At 40.8% G+C, this 16,946-nt stretch overlaps 1 protein-coding gene across 1 annotated transcript in view; it reads right to left on the reverse strand.

Moving 5' to 3' along the window:
• Positions 1-1,133: 1,133 nt before the first annotated feature.
• LOC120573485 (acidic leucine-rich nuclear phosphoprotein 32 family member B-like) overlaps positions 1,134-16,946 on the reverse strand; it is a 20,301-nt gene continuing 4,488 nt past the window's right edge. The window contains 7 exon segments of the mRNA XM_039823237.1: positions 1,134-2,428; positions 4,865-4,934; positions 6,707-6,728; positions 6,730-6,802; positions 8,951-9,131; positions 13,996-14,118; positions 16,208-16,357. Of these exon segments, the coding sequence (XP_039679171.1) occupies positions 2,349-2,428; positions 4,865-4,934; positions 6,707-6,728; positions 6,730-6,802; positions 8,951-9,131; positions 13,996-14,118; positions 16,208-16,357 (699 nt within the window). The 3' untranslated portion in view covers positions 1,134-2,348.

Here is a 16,946-nt window from a genome sequence, read left to right on the forward strand (position 1 = left end):
CGCAGACGCAACTCGCGTTCACGAAATTTCGTCAATCACTGTCAAATACGAAAACTTTCAGACGTCAAACTTGTTACCAAAAACAAAAAAAAAAAAAAACAGAAGTAGATTTTGAATTTGGTTGAACTGGCGAACTTTCCTTGTGATGAAAAGACAAAAAAAAAAGTAAAGAGAACTCGCGCTCGTTGTTTTAGAGTCCAGAATCAAACGATAAACTCAATATCTCGCCATCACTTTGATGATTCCTTCAGGAGCTTCTTCTCGTGACTTGCATTTTACTTCTTGTTAACCCTCACGTTGTCCTCGAGTCAAATTTGACCCGTCTTCAAAGATTCTTTTTAATATTAGAAAATATAGGGTGTCGAAATAAGCACAGAAAACGTAAAAAAAAATAAAACGACAATGACTATTAAAAAACCAGTCTAAAACACTGGGGGGAAAAAACATTGAACATCGAAAAAGTGACAAAACGTTGGAAAAAGACGAATAAAAAAAAAAAAAGGACCAAACATTGAAGAAGAAAAAAAAACAGAAAAAAAGCCACTAAATCCTTGAGATAGGGACAACAAAAGCATTTGTGTTCATGGTTGACGGGAAGACAACACGAGGGTTAACGGAGATTTGAAGTTGAAATGGTCACAAAATACCACGTTTTGGGTTGGCAGAAAAACCAGACGACTGAGACTTTTTAACAGCCACAAAAAAGGCCTTTTTTTCCCTACATATTTTTTGAAGACGGTGAAGCTGCATCCCCAAAAGCTTGCTCCGTCCCCTTTTCCGCAGACGCAACTCGCGTTCACGAAATTCCACGGTCGTATACGAAGACTTTCAGACGTCGAGATTTCATTGACAAACTTGTTACATAAACACAAAGTCCATTTTTGAGGCGAACTTTTCCTCGTGATGAAAAAAGTAAAAAAAGAGAACGCTCGCTCGTGTTTTTGATTCACGAATCGACCGATAAACTCAATATCTCGCCGTCGCTTTGAGGCTTCCCTTCGGGAGCTTCTTCTCGGGGACTTCTCGTTAACCCTCGTGTTGTCCTTGGCTCAAATTTGACCTTTTTTTATTTTAGAAAATATGGGATGTCGAATTAAGAAAAAAAGGAAAAAGTGACAAAACGTTGGAAAAATACGACAAATAAAAAAACAAAAAACAAAAGGGGACCCAAACATTGAAAAGAAGCAAAAAATAAATAAAAAAAACCAAAAAAAACCTTGAAATAATAGGGACAACAAAAGCGTTTGTGTTCATGGTTGACGGGAAGACGACACGAGGGTTAACGGAGAAGGAATTTGAAGTTCAAATGGTCACAAAATACCACGTTTTTGGTTGGCAGAAAACCAGACGACTGAGACTTTTTAACAGCCACAAAAAGGCCTTTTTCCCCCTACATGTTCTTTGCCAGATTTAACTCCAGATGAATGAATAAGCCGTTTGAGTTTTAAGCGGCTTTCGTGACAGGACGTTGTTTACAGTCAGTTGGTCCTTATTTGTCCGAAATAACAAAAAAACAAAACAAAAAAACAGTCCTGTTCGTGTTACAGAGTCACTTCATGGATGCTCAACCTCTCTCTGAACGTTGGGATTATAGAGCAGCGTCTCGGAAACGATCGGCTGCGTTATCGAGAGGTCGATCGGGCAGAATGATTACGGGCAATAAATGCGACAACGAAGTAATATTCGCCGGTTTCGGCTTCTAAAAAAAACGTTAACCGAGTATCCGAGTTTTTAGGTCGTTTGGTTGGACTAAACACAAACAACATTGGTCACTTCTCTGCTCTGAGAAATCATACATTTTCCACAAAATTCGGACAATTTATAGGCAAAAAAACAGTGAATCCAGACAAGGATCTGCAGATTAAACACGTTTTTTGGGGAGTCTGGAGGTGGATAGGCGTTAGAATGTGCCGCCACAAACACACGGATGCGAGAAAGTAATAATAATAATAATAATAATAATTATTATTATTATTATTATATCAACAGGAAGTAGGCGATTGTAAGAAACGTATTCGAGGTTATTGGACGTTTTGCTCGTCGCTGCTGTTGAGGAATAATTTTTGGATTTTTTTTAAAAAGCTTGAACTTCACGGATCGTGACAAACTTTTGAAAGAAAAAAAAAAAGCTGAAGAAGAACAAAAGAAAGAGGAGAATATCAGTGTTTTGGGTCAGCAGGAAATGACGGAGGTGCAGCGGCCAGTTTCAGATATGGAACGCGGCCGGAGAGTCAACGGAGTGGCGGAGGAAGAGGAGGAGGAGGAAGAGGAGGAGGAGAGGAAGGGGGAAAAGGGAGGGGTCACCGGGCGAGAGGTCAGAGGGGTTTGCGGTTTTTCTTTGTGCGTCTTTAATCGTCTTCTTCGTCTTCATCCTCGTCTTCGGGATCCCTCTTCCTCTTCTCTCCTTTGACCGGAGACGAGTCCTCGTCTGCAGAAGAGAGAAACCAGACGTTCAACAACAACAACAACAACAACAACAACGAGCTCCAGACTGCGACCAAATGGTGGCATTTTGCGACCAAAATTTGAGAGCGTGCGCCTGAATTTTACATCCAGTCGCACATGTGCGACCAGTAAATTTGCCCCCCCCTTTTTCCCTAAGGAGGAACTACCCTTCAATCACCAAATTCAAAAGCCATCTCGACCCCTAATGTTTACATACACTTGTTAAAGGGATACGCCACCGTTTGTTGAAACAGGGCTTATCACGGTCTCCCCTGGCTGGAGATAGGTGGGCCGACGCATTTTTTTTGTCTCAGTGCAAGTAATTAGTAGGGCTGTTCTCGACTGAAGAAATCCTTAGTCGACTAACACTCATTCGATTGTATCGACTGATCGATTAGTTGATTTAAATCGACAGATCTGTAAATCAGAGTTTCTCCGCAAAGAGTCATGTAAAAGGATGCATATATTGAATAAGATAATAGCCTCCTTTGCATATTTAAACACATTTCAGAAAACAAGTGTAATACAACAAATAATTCCCTTAATGAAAGTAATCAAAGAAGGTTTCACGGGGATATCCATTAGGTAAAATGTCAACCTTTACCAGAGATGTGCTCGTACGTTTCTTGGAAATCAGTCATTCAGCATGAAAAAAAGCATCAAACCTGACTAATGGACTAAAGAAATCTAAGTTGACTGAGACCAAAACGACCGATTAGTCGACTAATCGACTAAGAGGGAGCAGCCCTGGTAATTAGGTTGTTTTTTTGGTCTTTTGTTGGCTCACTTTTACTCACAACATGCTAACCGGCAACATAGGATTCCATTCACTACGCTAAGCTAACTAGCACCGGACAAACAATGCATGCACAAAAAATCTACAGCTAGGGGAGACCGTGATAAGCCCTATTTCAACAAACGGTGGCGTTTCCCTTTCAGTATTGTTTTTAACTGTGAAATGCCCGAAAGGTTGCTAAGCACTTACTTTTTTTTTTTTTTATTCTGAATGTATGGTATATTTTTTTATTTTTGTGCTGTCATGACAGAGATGGTGCTGTCCGTTTACCTTCGATGTTGCATCTTCAAAAGTGCAAAATACAAAGTGACACTGAATTTGGAAACAGCACACCGTATCTATCTGTATCTATTATCAAAGTATGTATTAGTAACACAGTGGAAATTAGTAGAAATGTGAATATTTGGTTAACATGTTGATTTACGGTGTGTGCCCCTAAATTTTCTGGTTGTGCCCCTAAAATCTTCAGCTGGGGGGGGCCCACTGTGCTCGTAGTGAAAAAAAGTTAGTCTGGAGCCCTGCTACAGTACTCCAATTGTGTCTTCTAGATGTTACTAGCTGGGGTTTTTCTGCTTGCTTTCTTGTCATTTTCTTTTACACTTGTTGTTAGTGCATGTTCACATTTGGCGTCTTTTTTGACAAGAAAAAGTTGACTATAGGGCGCCAAAAAAAAAAATGAAAGAAGCTGGCAATGTTTTGGTTCCAAAAGCAGCCAAGAGCGTCTTTTGTTGCTATAACAACAGCTACTGCTACAGTATCTTAGCTAGAGCTATGTGGAGTGGAGCTAACGTTAGATAAAACAAAGACGTGGAGCGAGCGAACGAGCTAGAGAAATAACAGAGAGAGAGAGAGAGACAGAAAGAGAAGGAGGGAGAGACAGATAAGAGACAGAGAGAGAGAGAAAGAGACAGACAGAAAGAGAGAGAGAAAGAGACAGACAGAGAGAGAGAAAGAGACAGACAGAAAGAGAGAGAGAAAGAGACAGACAGAAAGAGAGAGAGAGAAAGAGACAGACAGAGAGGGAGAGAGAGACATAGCGTGAGACAGACAGACCGAGAGAGCCAGAGAGAAAGACCGACAGAGAGAGAGAGACAGACAGACAGACAGGTGCTAACATTAGATAAAACAAAGTGGTGGAGCAAGCTAGAGAGAGAGAAAAAAAAAAGAAAAAAGAAAAAAAAAGAGGTGATAACTTAGATTTTTACTACGTGATTTTAGCCATTTTGCTTCCATAACATGTTTTCTCTCAGACTACAGGGGGAAAAAACATCCTAAATAAACAAAAAGGTGTTTATTGTATTCTATGTTGTCTATTTGAGTCTGTCAATTTCTCCAAAATTCACCAAACGTTAACATTAGATAATGAATCATTTGCATATTTAAAAATACAGAATTTCAGAAAACTTTAAATAAAAAAAATTATTGTCTTGACGTCAGCAATCTGTGGAAGTTTCGTTGCGATATATCGATTTGTCAGTTTAAATATTTCGCCTATTCGACCACAGCGTCTCCCCTTGAAAAGGTTACAAACACGTTTAAAGCTAATCCTCTTCTGTTGAGGAAGAGGCAAACAGAGCAAAAATAAAATGTGTGTGGAAGTTGCGAGGCCGCAGCGTTACTGACCATCATCATCTTCGTCGTCCTCATCTTCGTCATCGTCCTCGCTGTCCACGTCTCCGTTCACCTCTCCGTCCTGCAGGGAGAAAAGCCGGTCGGTAAGAGAGTTAATCCAGACGGCAACGTTTCACTCAAACTCAACACACCTGCAGGTTGGTAACGTGATAACTGGAGCCAGTCGGCATTAGGCATTTTCCAAACTATCGGTATCGGCATTTATAATGGCCGATAAGTTATTATTATTTTTTTAATATTCATTTATAATGACAAAGAAATGATTCTGATAAATGAATATTTAAAAAATTTAATAAAAAAACAGACAAAACCACCTTCAACCATGTTGTGAGTGCTGGTGTCTAACAGTCTGTCCACCAGAGGGCGCTCCACAACGTCCCTGTTGGCAGCACTCTTCGATTTGACATATCTTAAGTTTGTATTTTTATACATTTTATTTATCAGAACTTTAATATATTTTGATGTTCTGTTGTGACAATAAAACAAAAACAACTTGATTTTTTAAACTACGTTATCATATAAATTTAGTGAGGACTCAAATAACTACAAATAACTGATGAGAACTGTGAAATCTGTTTTGTTTAGCTTTTCTGGATTAAAAAAAAATATATATATATATGCCGATATATCGGAATATCGTCTTTAAATCCCCAAATATTTATGTCTGTCTTAAAAATCCTTAAAATCAGTCATGCTCTAATTATAATCCATCTAATTATTTATTTAAAAACATACCTGCAAACTCAGAAGGGCTGAAAAAGGTTTATTAATAAGTTAATGATTAAAGTGGCACCAGATTTAAACATGCAGGCTAATTATCATCTTGTAAAATGACCCGCCCTCTGTTCCAGATCCTGACCTCTGTAGCGCTGCGTATCGTTCCCAAACGTCCCGATAATGACGATACCAATACCGGGACCTCAATACCGGTTCCTGAACGTTCCTTCTTCCTGCTTGTCTCTACGACGTGTGACGTTAGACAGCCAACCACAGACATTGTTAGAGCTTGGTAGAAGCGTGCTGCGTGCCGATTGGCTCTCTGACGCTGATGAGATTTGCTCTTTTGTATTGAAATCCCATATTGAACGACGAGGCATTTTGCCAATAACAGGGCTCGGCCGCAACAGTGATACACAAGGATTGTACCAACAACAACAAAAAAACACACAACTTTGCACCATAAACAGCCTGCAAACCAAGTCTCTGTTGTGAAGCAGTTTGTTTCGCCAGAGGAGATTAAATGTAACTGGATGGTTGTAGGGCTAGGCGACATGGAGTAAATCAAATATCACAATATTCTTGACCAAATACCTCGATATCGATATTGCGGCGATATTCTAGGTTTGACAATTGGTGCTTTAACAAAATATCTTCACACTTAGATTTTAGATAATCATCAGTAATGTGGATATAATGACTAAGTGCTAGAACAGTCTGGTAAGTTCAGAAAAGTACATCACTTTACTGTAATGCAGCCTTTAAAACCAGGAAATGACATCACTTTACTGTAATGCAGCCTTTAAAACCAGGAAAAGACACTTATGGTCATATCACGATATCCAAAATCTAAGACGATATCTAGTCTCGTATCACGATATCGATATATTTCCCAGCCCTAGGATGGTGACACGATAAGCTACGAAAGCTTCCTGTTATTTCTGATCTCTCGAGTTCAGTCAGCGCTCTCTAAAAAAAAAAAGGAAGCTTCCTATTGGTCAACATCAAGAAGGCGTTTTAAGTTTACATGAACTCACTTTGCCTTTTCGACAAAGTTAAATTACTAAACGGCAACGCTTTTATCGGTGGGTGTAAAGTGTTTTTTCGGAGACTCGCCTCGTCGTCAGCGCTGTCGTCCGTCGTCGTCTTCCTCCGCCACGACGTCCTCCTCGTCCTCTTCCTCCTCTTCCTCAAAGTCCTCCGACTCACCCTCTGGAAACACACAAACACGGAGAGAAAAAGAGGAGAAAAAGTGAGAAAAGGGGGACCCCGGCTCGGTGGCGAGCTGAAGCGTCTGAAGCAGAGTGGTCTGACGTGGCGCTGCTGCTGCTAGCCTTGTCTGTACACATGTAGGTTCCCCATTGATAAAATGCACTCGAGCAGTAGTATACTTCATATTAAAACATAAATATATACTGATCTGATTACAGCAAAGACAACGTCGGCAGTATTGACGGCAAAATAGGCTCCAGAATATTTTGGTGCAATGTTAGAAAATGTTTTTTTTTTTTTTTTTTTTTATTTATTATTATTACTACATATACAGGTACCGCCAAAGTTTGGACACACCTTCTCATTCAATGTGTTTCTTTATTTTCATGACTATTTACATTGTAGATTCTCACTGAGAAGGCATCAAAACTATGAATGAACACATATGGAATTATGTACTTAACAAAAAGTGTGAAATAACTGAAAACATGTCTTATATTTTAGATTCTTCAAAGTAGCCACCCTTTGCTTTTTTGATAACTCTGCAAACCCTTGGTGTTCTCTCAATGAGCTTCATGAGGTAGTCACCTGAAATGGTTTTACCTTCACAGGTGTGCTTTGTCAGGGTTAATTAGTGGAAGTTTTCCCTTATTAATAAAAAGCAAAGGGTGCTACTTTGAATAATCTAAAATATAAGACATGTTTTCACACTTTATTGTTAAGTATATAATTCCATATGTATTCATTCATAGTTTTCATGCCTTTGAATGAGAATCTACAATGTAAATAGTCATGAAAATAAATAGGAAACGCATTGAATGAGAAGGTGTGTCCAAACTTTTGGCCTGTACTGTATATATCTGCATTTATGTCAAAACCTCGAGACTGTCAAACATTAACATGTCATCTATTAAAATGTATTTGTGTGAAAATGACAAACGTGTGTCGCGTGAAAACTAGGCAGCGCTCCTATTTTTAGCACGCATGCGGTGAGACGTGCGTGTCACGCAGGCAGTGTGTAAGCTCTACCCTGTTACCATGGGAGCCGAAATATATAAAAAACGGACACGCCACGCAGCTGACACGCTCGCCAGGGGTGGGAATCACCGGAAGGCCTCACGATACGATATCATCACGATACTTTTGTCGCGATACAATATCATTGCGATTTTAAAACATATTGCAGTATTCTGCGATATATCGCAATGTATTACCTTTTTTACAACTTCAAATTGTTCCCAGTTTCAAATGATGTCCCCAAAAGGACAATTTTGTCAACATTTGTTTTATCTAAAGAGATACATTTCTCTGTCTGTTCATCTCACTTCAATTTTATTGCTGCAAAATGGGATCGTCAAGTAGACAGACCGACCGACACATATATAATAAAAGATCGATACTTGGCGTCTGTGTACCGATACAGTATTGCCACGAAAAAATATCGCGATACTGTATCGAAGTTTTGAAATCATTTTTCGTTTTTATTTGGTCATTCACTTTGGTTTGTGATTTCAGTTCAGTTTCGGGAATGCATACGCACTTTTGATTTTGAGGAATTTCGTAGTTGTTTTAATTACGTTTTTAAAAAGTATTGTGAGTAACTTCAGCAATATTAATAAAATCTCTTCTACGGGAGGGTTTTAACAGCAGCTGCGCCTGTTAAAGGCCGCCGGCGTTCGGCCCTTCGTCCAGACGGCAAACACCAGACAGACAAAGCAGATTTGCGATGGCGCATTTAGGGAGAAAACAACGCTGATATAATACCCGTTACACTTTTTCCGATGTTTTTATCAACATTTTTCTGCACCTTTTGACTTTTGATTTTTCTTGCATTTTTGAAGCTTTTTCTGACATTTGTCACTTTTTTCAACGTTCTTTTATCTTCTTTTTTTCCCAAATGCTATAAAAATTAAATAAAAACACCCAAATTGAATGAAAGTAGCAAACTGATGATTTATTTTACTTGTCAAGAGCGCCGTAGAGAACCATCCCCGTTGCTTTTTGTTGTTGAAAATGGGTCAAATCTGACCCGAGGTCAACGGGAGGGTTAACTTGTACTTTATGTCTTTATTTTATTTGTTTGTTTTGTCTATAAACGTTCCATCTTAATATTTTCCCGCCCTTGCCACGTTGACGCTGAACCCTCACCTTCTTCGTCCTCGACTCCGTCTCCCTCGCCGTCCGAGTCGGACGCCTCGCAGTCGTCGATGTCGTAGCCGTCCAGGTAGATGAGCTGGGGGAGGAGCTTAAAGATGGACTCCCTGTAGTCCGCCAGGTTGGTCACCTCGCAGTTAAACAGGTCCAGACTCTTCAGCTGGGGCAACTTTTTCTGGAGAGGGACAAAAGACAGACATGATTACACACTTTATTTACTCCGAGAACCGGCGCGGAAGCTAAGCTGTGGACGGGGGCAGCAGCTAAACACACTTCTATCAATTTAAGCGTACTCCGTTTAGGGTTAGGGTATCGTCTGGACTTTTACAATTCTGAACCGGGACTTTTAAAACGATTCCTAAAACATGATAAAATAAATATTTTCCCTCTGTCGCTCCAAAACGGTCGTAAAAATATCACCCTCTCTCTGTAGTCTACGGTAAATGTAGGCTACTTTTAAAATGCCATATTTTCCCCTCTGGGCTCACCAAAACGGACATAAAAGCATATTAACCATTCGCTGCACCTGATCGCTAGTAAACATATTGCACGTTTTCAAGAATCTGTTTTGGGAATCGGGTAAAAAAGGAGAGTTCTCTGCGCTTCTGCAACACAGATGTCTTCTTACTTTATGGTTTTATTTCTTAATTTCAAGGACTCTGCACCTTAAGAAATAAAACCATCAAGTAAGAAGACATCTGTGTTGCACCGGCAATTTGCTGTTATTTTATACTGTTGTGTCCTGCATTGGTTGCACCGGATTGTTGCGGTCTGCAGAAGCGCAGAGAACTCTCCTTTTTTTTTATTTATTTTTTTACCCGATTCCCAAAACAGATTCTTGAAAACGTGCAATATATGTTTACTCGCGATCAGGTGCAGCGAATGGTTGATATAATATGCTTTTACGTCCGTTTTGGTGAGCCCAGAGGGGAAAATATGGCATTTTAAAAAGTAGCCTACATTTACCGTAGCTGGCTAACGGTAGACTAAAGAGAAAGGGTGATATTTTTACGACCGTTTTGGAGCGACAGAGGGGAAATATTTCAGTGAAAACATTAAAGCGCCCATATTATGTTCATTTTCAGGTTCATAACTGTATTTTAAGGTTTTACCAGAATAGGTTTACATGGTTTAATTTTCAAAAAACACCATATTGTTGTTGTACTGCACAGCTCTCTCTCACTGCTGCAGATCCTCTTTTCACCTGGTTTCTGTTTTAGCTACAGAGTGAGACCTCTTCATCTTCTTCTTCTGTACTATCTTTGATTGCACTTGCGCGCTTACGCGCGGTAGCTCAGATGTAGAGCATGTCAGCTAGCTAACTCTAGAGACAGTAAAAGAAAGCCTGTTTCTCCAACTTTGGTCAGTTACAAGGCAGGATTAGCTGGGAGACTTCTAAATGAGGGCGCACATGGAAGTAGTTCTTTTGTAGATTATGGTGAACTTGTGTGTGTTGTAGCAGTGCTTTGCTATTGAGAACGACGTAGCATGCTAGCGTTAGCATGCTAATGCTAACGCTACGAGCTAACGGTTGCGGTTAGCCAGCTCATTTCAGACTGTGACGTCACAGTCTGAGGCCGATTTTGAACAGCTCACCAGAAGACTGAAGGCAGGACACATTCAGAAACCGTATCTCACTCAAAACAGCATGGATGGATTTTTTTCAAAGTGTGTGTGTGTGTGGAAGCACCAGAGACACAAAAGAACACCCCAAATCCCAGAAAAAGTGATTTTTTCATAATATGGGCACTTTAAGTGGAACCGAAATGTGCGTTTTAATCCGGTCAGATTCCCGGGTTTCGGTACCCATTACCCTAACTCTATATTTAGGATATTTTCAGCTGTCAGACAGCCCTTTACGACGGGGAACTGAAGCAGTTATCTCTGCTCTCTCTCCAAAGCCACCAGACTCCTTTCACAAAAAAAAAAATATAAGGGACATTTTACATCGTAGAACACGGGAGTTGCTGCTCCACCGGTTAGCTTGTCTGCTAGCGTTGTTAGTTCTAACCGTTTGTGGTATTAGTACTTCTACTGAAGTAAAAGGATCTGAATACTTCTCCCACCGCTGAACAGGTCGGAGAAGCAGGCAGGAGTACCGACGCGGAAGCCAAGCCACGCTCCGCGGTGGATAGCGTTTTTAAGCGTTTCCTGTATTTAGGATAGCGCTTCACCTCGCTGCCAGACAGCCCTTTACGACGGGGAACTGAAGCCGTTCTCTCCGCTCTCTCCAAAGCCACCGGACTCATTTTACCGCTGCCTCCATCGGTTAGTGCGTTTGGGTCGTTGGGAGACTCGAACTAACCCTTTAAAAAAAAAAACACCAAATGCTTTTCATAAACCGTTGCAAAGAAATAACGCACACCGTTGTTAAAAAGGAACGACGCGCTGTATAGACCTTTTTCATGGCAGACATGTTGACATGTCATAGTAGGAAAAGCCCAGGTGTATTCAAAACCATTACTGATGGCTGCATCCCACTTAGGAGAGGTCCTGGTATTAAACCATTAATGATGGCTGCATTCCACTTAGGAGAGGTCCTGGTATTAAACCATTAATGATGGCTGCATCCCACTTAGGAGAGACCCTGGTATTAAACCATTAATGATGGCTGCATCCCACTTAGGAGAGACCCTGGTATTAAACCATTAATGATGGCTGCATTCCACTTAGGAGAGACCCTGGTATTAAACCATTAATGATGGCTGCATTCCACTTAGGAGAGACCCTGGTATTAAACCATTACTGATGGCTGTATTCCACTTAGGAGAGACCCTGGTATTAAACCATTACTGATGGCTGTATTCCACTTAGGAGAGGTCCTGGTATTAAACCATTAATGATGGCTGTATTCCACTTAGGAGAGGTCCTGGTATTAAACCATTAATGATGGCTGTATTCCACTTAGGAGAGACCCTGGTATTAAACCATTAATGATGGCTGTATTCCACTTAGGAGAGACCCTGGTATTAAACCATTAATGATGGCTGTATTCCACTTAGGAGAGGCCCTGGTATTAAACCATTACTGATGGCTGTATTCCACTTAGGAGAGGTCCTGGTATTGTGCATGCTGACTCCCTGAAATATCTTACTGGGACACTTGATGGAACTGAGCCATCGTTAAGGTTATCAATGTCAGCTGTGCTTTTCCTACTATGACAAGTCAACATGTCTGCTGTGAAGAAGGTCCATTAGAGCGGCCAATCTTCCTCTATAGCAGGGGTGTCAAATTCATTTTCCACCACACTGGAAAAAGAGAATCACTCCAACGGCCAGACGTGTCGAGTTTATTGACGTGATTTTGTTACTGCATGTCACAATTTGGTAGTTTATTTCCATATTTTTTTTCTGACGTTTTTGTGGTTTTCTCAGACATTCGTCTCCTTTTGTAAATTTGTTGCTTTTTCCAAACACTTTTGTACAATTTGTCACATTTTTGTTGACAAAAAAAAAAAAGTTCCATAGCCTGAATATGTCCCTCTCTGCTTCTGGGGGAATTTCTGAGTCTCAGAGTCGGCAAATCTGCCATATTCTGCTTTAAATGTCAGGTAATTACAGTTAAAAAAAAACACTTTCCTGTGTTTTCGGTTTGGCGCACAACTAGGCGGGCCAAAATTTGTCGTGACCCCAAATTAATATCAAGCCGCATCTAAATCAGCAAGGGGCCAGATTTGAGTTTGACACATGTGCTCTATAGCCTCTTTCCGAACAAGTAGTTATAGCAACAGTCCACTTCTAAAAACAGTTCTACTAACTACTCTCCCCCAAAACCGTTTCCTTCCATTTGCATTTCGGACTGGCCAAGTGGCCATAGTGACTATAGGAGGGGTAAGGGAGTTCAGACAAAAAGTTGTGTGAATGCCAGAGTAGACCTTTTGTGATGAGAACCCAAAAAATTCACAAGAATCTCAACGGGTGCGGTTAGATGGCTGTGTGAACACAAAAGGCCTTTTGTTATTATAAACACAGCCATCTAACCACCACTATATTTAGTTATGATACCACAGCCATTTAAGCTGCTGCTGCTCTTTTTTTTTTTTTTTTTTAAATCAAGCAGGTAGGCGTATACCTTCATGTGTGCATGCACAAATAACTGTAGTAACCCACTTTTCAAGTAAAACACAACTTCAGAGAGATAAAAGCCGCTTTCCGACCGGAGGGATTTTTGCAGTTTTTCCTCCGGTTCGACTGGACCAATTTGGGGATTGTTAAGTTCCTCTGACCACAGTTCCTCTAACTCTTTCAGCTCCTACTTCAGGGCAGGGGCTTTTTCGCGCATCTGGGAACCTAGGTCAACGAGGGCCAGGTTTCCAGTACAGACAGACCAACTACGGGACAATTTTAACAGTTTTCGCCATCTTATTCATCACTAAATTCACTTCTGACAGCGTTTTAGGCGAGAAATCAACTGTTTAGATCTCGAAAACAGGCGAAAACCGATGCTGAATTGACAATTTGCTGCAAAGTTTTCGGAGGTGGGAAGCTCCATGAAGTGAGGAGACAGCCGGCAGGCGCCTGCCCCTGGCCGCTAGCTCGCCGCTGGGCCAATCATGCTCAGAGACCCCGCTGTGAGCTGGAGGTCTCTCCGACTACTTACACACACTCACTCACACACACACACAGTAAGCTGGAGGTCTCTCAGACCGCTCTCGTAAATAAGAGGCTTTTATTTGGCCGTTGACGGTTCCTTTGTTTAAATATCACAACGCGTGTCCATCCATAAGATTAACGGGAACCTGTAGTGAACTGTCTTTTCGGAGTTAAACTCCACAAGCAGTGCTGCCTTTTAAAGTTCAAGTCAATGTTCAATGTGTTCAAAGAAAGAAAGTTGGAAAGGATTTCCTTTCATTCGTTTTAAAAACACAAAAAGCAGTTTGTTGCGTTTTAGCAGAAAAGCTGAACATCATTCAACAACGCTGTCGCATATTCCTCTCATATCGTAAAGCCATATGTTTGACTATTTAAAAAAAAGACCTCTTGCCCTCTGGCCAGTTTAAACCAGAGCATTATGTTTGCAGCAGTAGTTGGGGTACATACCAGGGGCTCCAGGGTGCTGATGTCTTTGAACTTATTCCCACTGAGGTTGAGGTGCGTTAGGCTGACCAGCCGCTCCGCCAGGACCTCCAGACCGCCTGATATCCTGTTGTCACTCAACTCCAACTGCACAGAGGGATAGAAATGCAGTCAAATCTTGGGACACACACACACACACCACAACAGCAGCTTGTTAAATGAGAATATTTGAGTTTCTTCACGCCTCTGTGAGCGTGAACTGAGTATCGTTGCTGAGTTGTGTCCCCTGATTTGCATCAAGTAGCCTGGAGTCAACTTTATGCAAATAAACACCACGCTTCACGAAACCTGCTGCTGGGGGCGCACACACACACACACACACACACACACCTGTATTACTATCTTTGTGGGGACATATCATTGACATAATACATTCCCTAGCCCCTTACCCTAACCTTAACCATCACAACTAAATGCCTAACCTTAACCCTTACCCTAACCTTAACCATCACAACTAAATGCCTAACCTTAACCCTTACCCTAACCTTAACCATCACAACTAAATGCCTAACCTTAACTCTTACCCTAACCTAATTCTAACCATAGTCCTAAAACCAAATCTTAACCCTCAAACAGCCCTTTAAACTCATGGGGACCAGCATTTTGGTCCCCACGAGGCTGTGCAGACCCCACAAGTATACTGTAGTCCCTGGTTTTTGGACCCCACGAAGATAGTAAAAAACCAGGTACACACCTACACACACACACACACACACAAATGTGACAAAAAAACTCTTCTAAATTCTCACAATTGAGACACTGGAACCCGAGAATAGTCGCAGGGTTCATACAGCTTTCAAAGAGTAAAATTTCAGCACTTTCGAGTCGAGCCGACTCGAAAATGTCGCATCTTTTTCCAAATAGTTCAATTGTTCCTTTACAGGGTTTCTGCAGGTTTCACAAAGTCAAATGTAAGACTTTTTTTAAGACTAATGAATACAGGGGCTCCAGACTGCGACCAAACGGTCGCATTTTGCGACCAAAATTTGAGAGTGCGACTGAATTTTACATCCAGCCGTACATGTGTGACCAGTAAATTTGCCCCCGTTTTTTTACACATTAAACGTTGAAATTTCGCTACCTGAGAGCACGTAAGCGCAAGCTTATCTGTCCTCTCTGAAAATTGACAGAGAGCAGAGCTCTGACACAAACTCGCAGAGCTGCAGACGATTGCAAACTACGTCGGCTCTGCAGTTTGGTTGAAGTCCCGGCGATGCCGTTAATTAAAGTGGTTTCAAGTGTGGTGACAGTTTTTCAAAACTTCACGCAGACAGCGTTTGCTTGCGATATGATATTAACGGCGAGCCGAAAGCGGTCGCGGTGCTGTTGACGTTACACTTCCTATGACACGAGCAGGCACAACGGTTGTTTCTCTGCCCTGGGGAATGACTGACAGGCTGAGGCTTTACGGCAAGGCAACTTTATCTCTGCAGCAGCTTTCAGCAACAAGGCAATTCAAAGAGCTTTACATGAAACATTAAAGAGCAATTAAAAACGGTCATGATGAAAATAAAACAAAATCTATATATATTTTTTTACTGTCAGTTTACCTTCTATGTTGCATCTTCAAAAAGTGACACTGAATTTGAAACACATTGTAATTTCTGCATCTATTATCAAAATATTTATTAGTAATACAGTGGAAATTAGTAGAAATGTGAATATTTGGTTAGCATGTTGATTTACGGTGTGTGCCCCTAAAATTTTCAGTTGGGGGCCACTGTGCTCCTAGTGAAAAAAAAAAGGTTAGTCTGGAGCCCTGGAATATAATTTAAGACCTATAAACAACATCAACGTACAGCGAAATGCAGAGTCACCAAATGACTCGCAAAGTAAATGAATTTATTCAAATTGAATAAAATCGAAACCGAGTAATACCAATCGGTAAATATACAGTGGATTATTTTTTATTTATTTATTTATTCATTCATTCATTTATTTATTTATAGGATTATACTTGGACCGCAAGAAGAACTACACAACGGAATAAAAAAACAATTTAAAGCACTGCGAGAGCATCAGAGGGAGTGTTACGTGGCGAGGGGAAAATAAATACACATTTTAAACTATGTAAGACCTAGAACACAATCCTTCAGAGAACTTAAAAGTCTAAGAAGAAGATATTTAGGCCGGCTGTTTGAAATGATGCGACCGTACGTTTATGTGCCGTCGTTACCTTTTTGAGTTTGTCCAGTTTGGGGACGTCCGCTACGCTGGTCAGGCCGACGTTGATGAGGCTGAGCAGCTCCAGGTTCGAGAACTCTTCCGTGATCCCTTCGATCTTTCCCTCGCCGGAGCGACAGTTGTCCAGAACCAGCTCCGTGACCTGGAGGAGGAGGAGGAAGAGGAGGAGGAGGAGTTAGTCCGGTGTGTAGCGGAGTTAACGGACCATCTGTGACACATCAAAATAACTAAATGCATAATTTAAGACCTAAATGCATAGAAAGAAATCCCTAAATGCATAGAAAGAAATCCCTTTAACCCTTGTGTGGTGTTCATATTTTTGTTACACAGCCGATGTTGGTGGACCCACCACATTATTATTATTATTAGGCTTTGAAATCAATACTGCCATAACAATTTATGTAAAAATTAGGTCTGTGCTTGATTAAAGAAATTCTTCGTCGACTAACACTCATTCAACTGTATCGACTAATCGATTAGTTGATTTAATCGACAGATCTGTAAAATCTGAGTTTCTCCGCAAAAGCACCACTTTAATTCTTGTGTTTACCAGAGATGTGCTCGTACGTTTCTTGGAAATAAGTTATTCAGCACGAAAAAAAGCATAAAAACATGACTAATGGACTAAAGAAATCTAAGTTGACTAAGACCAAAACGACCGATTAGATCGACTAAGAGGGAGCAGCCCTAGGAAAAATACTTAACAGATGTTTACTTTAGCTCAATTACCA

The sequence above is a fragment of the Perca fluviatilis genome, chromosome 14 (assembly GCF_010015445.1).
Source record: "Perca fluviatilis chromosome 14, GENO_Pfluv_1.0, whole genome shotgun sequence".
In the NCBI taxonomy this organism is placed as follows: Eukaryota; Metazoa; Chordata; class Actinopteri; order Perciformes; family Percidae; genus Perca; species Perca fluviatilis.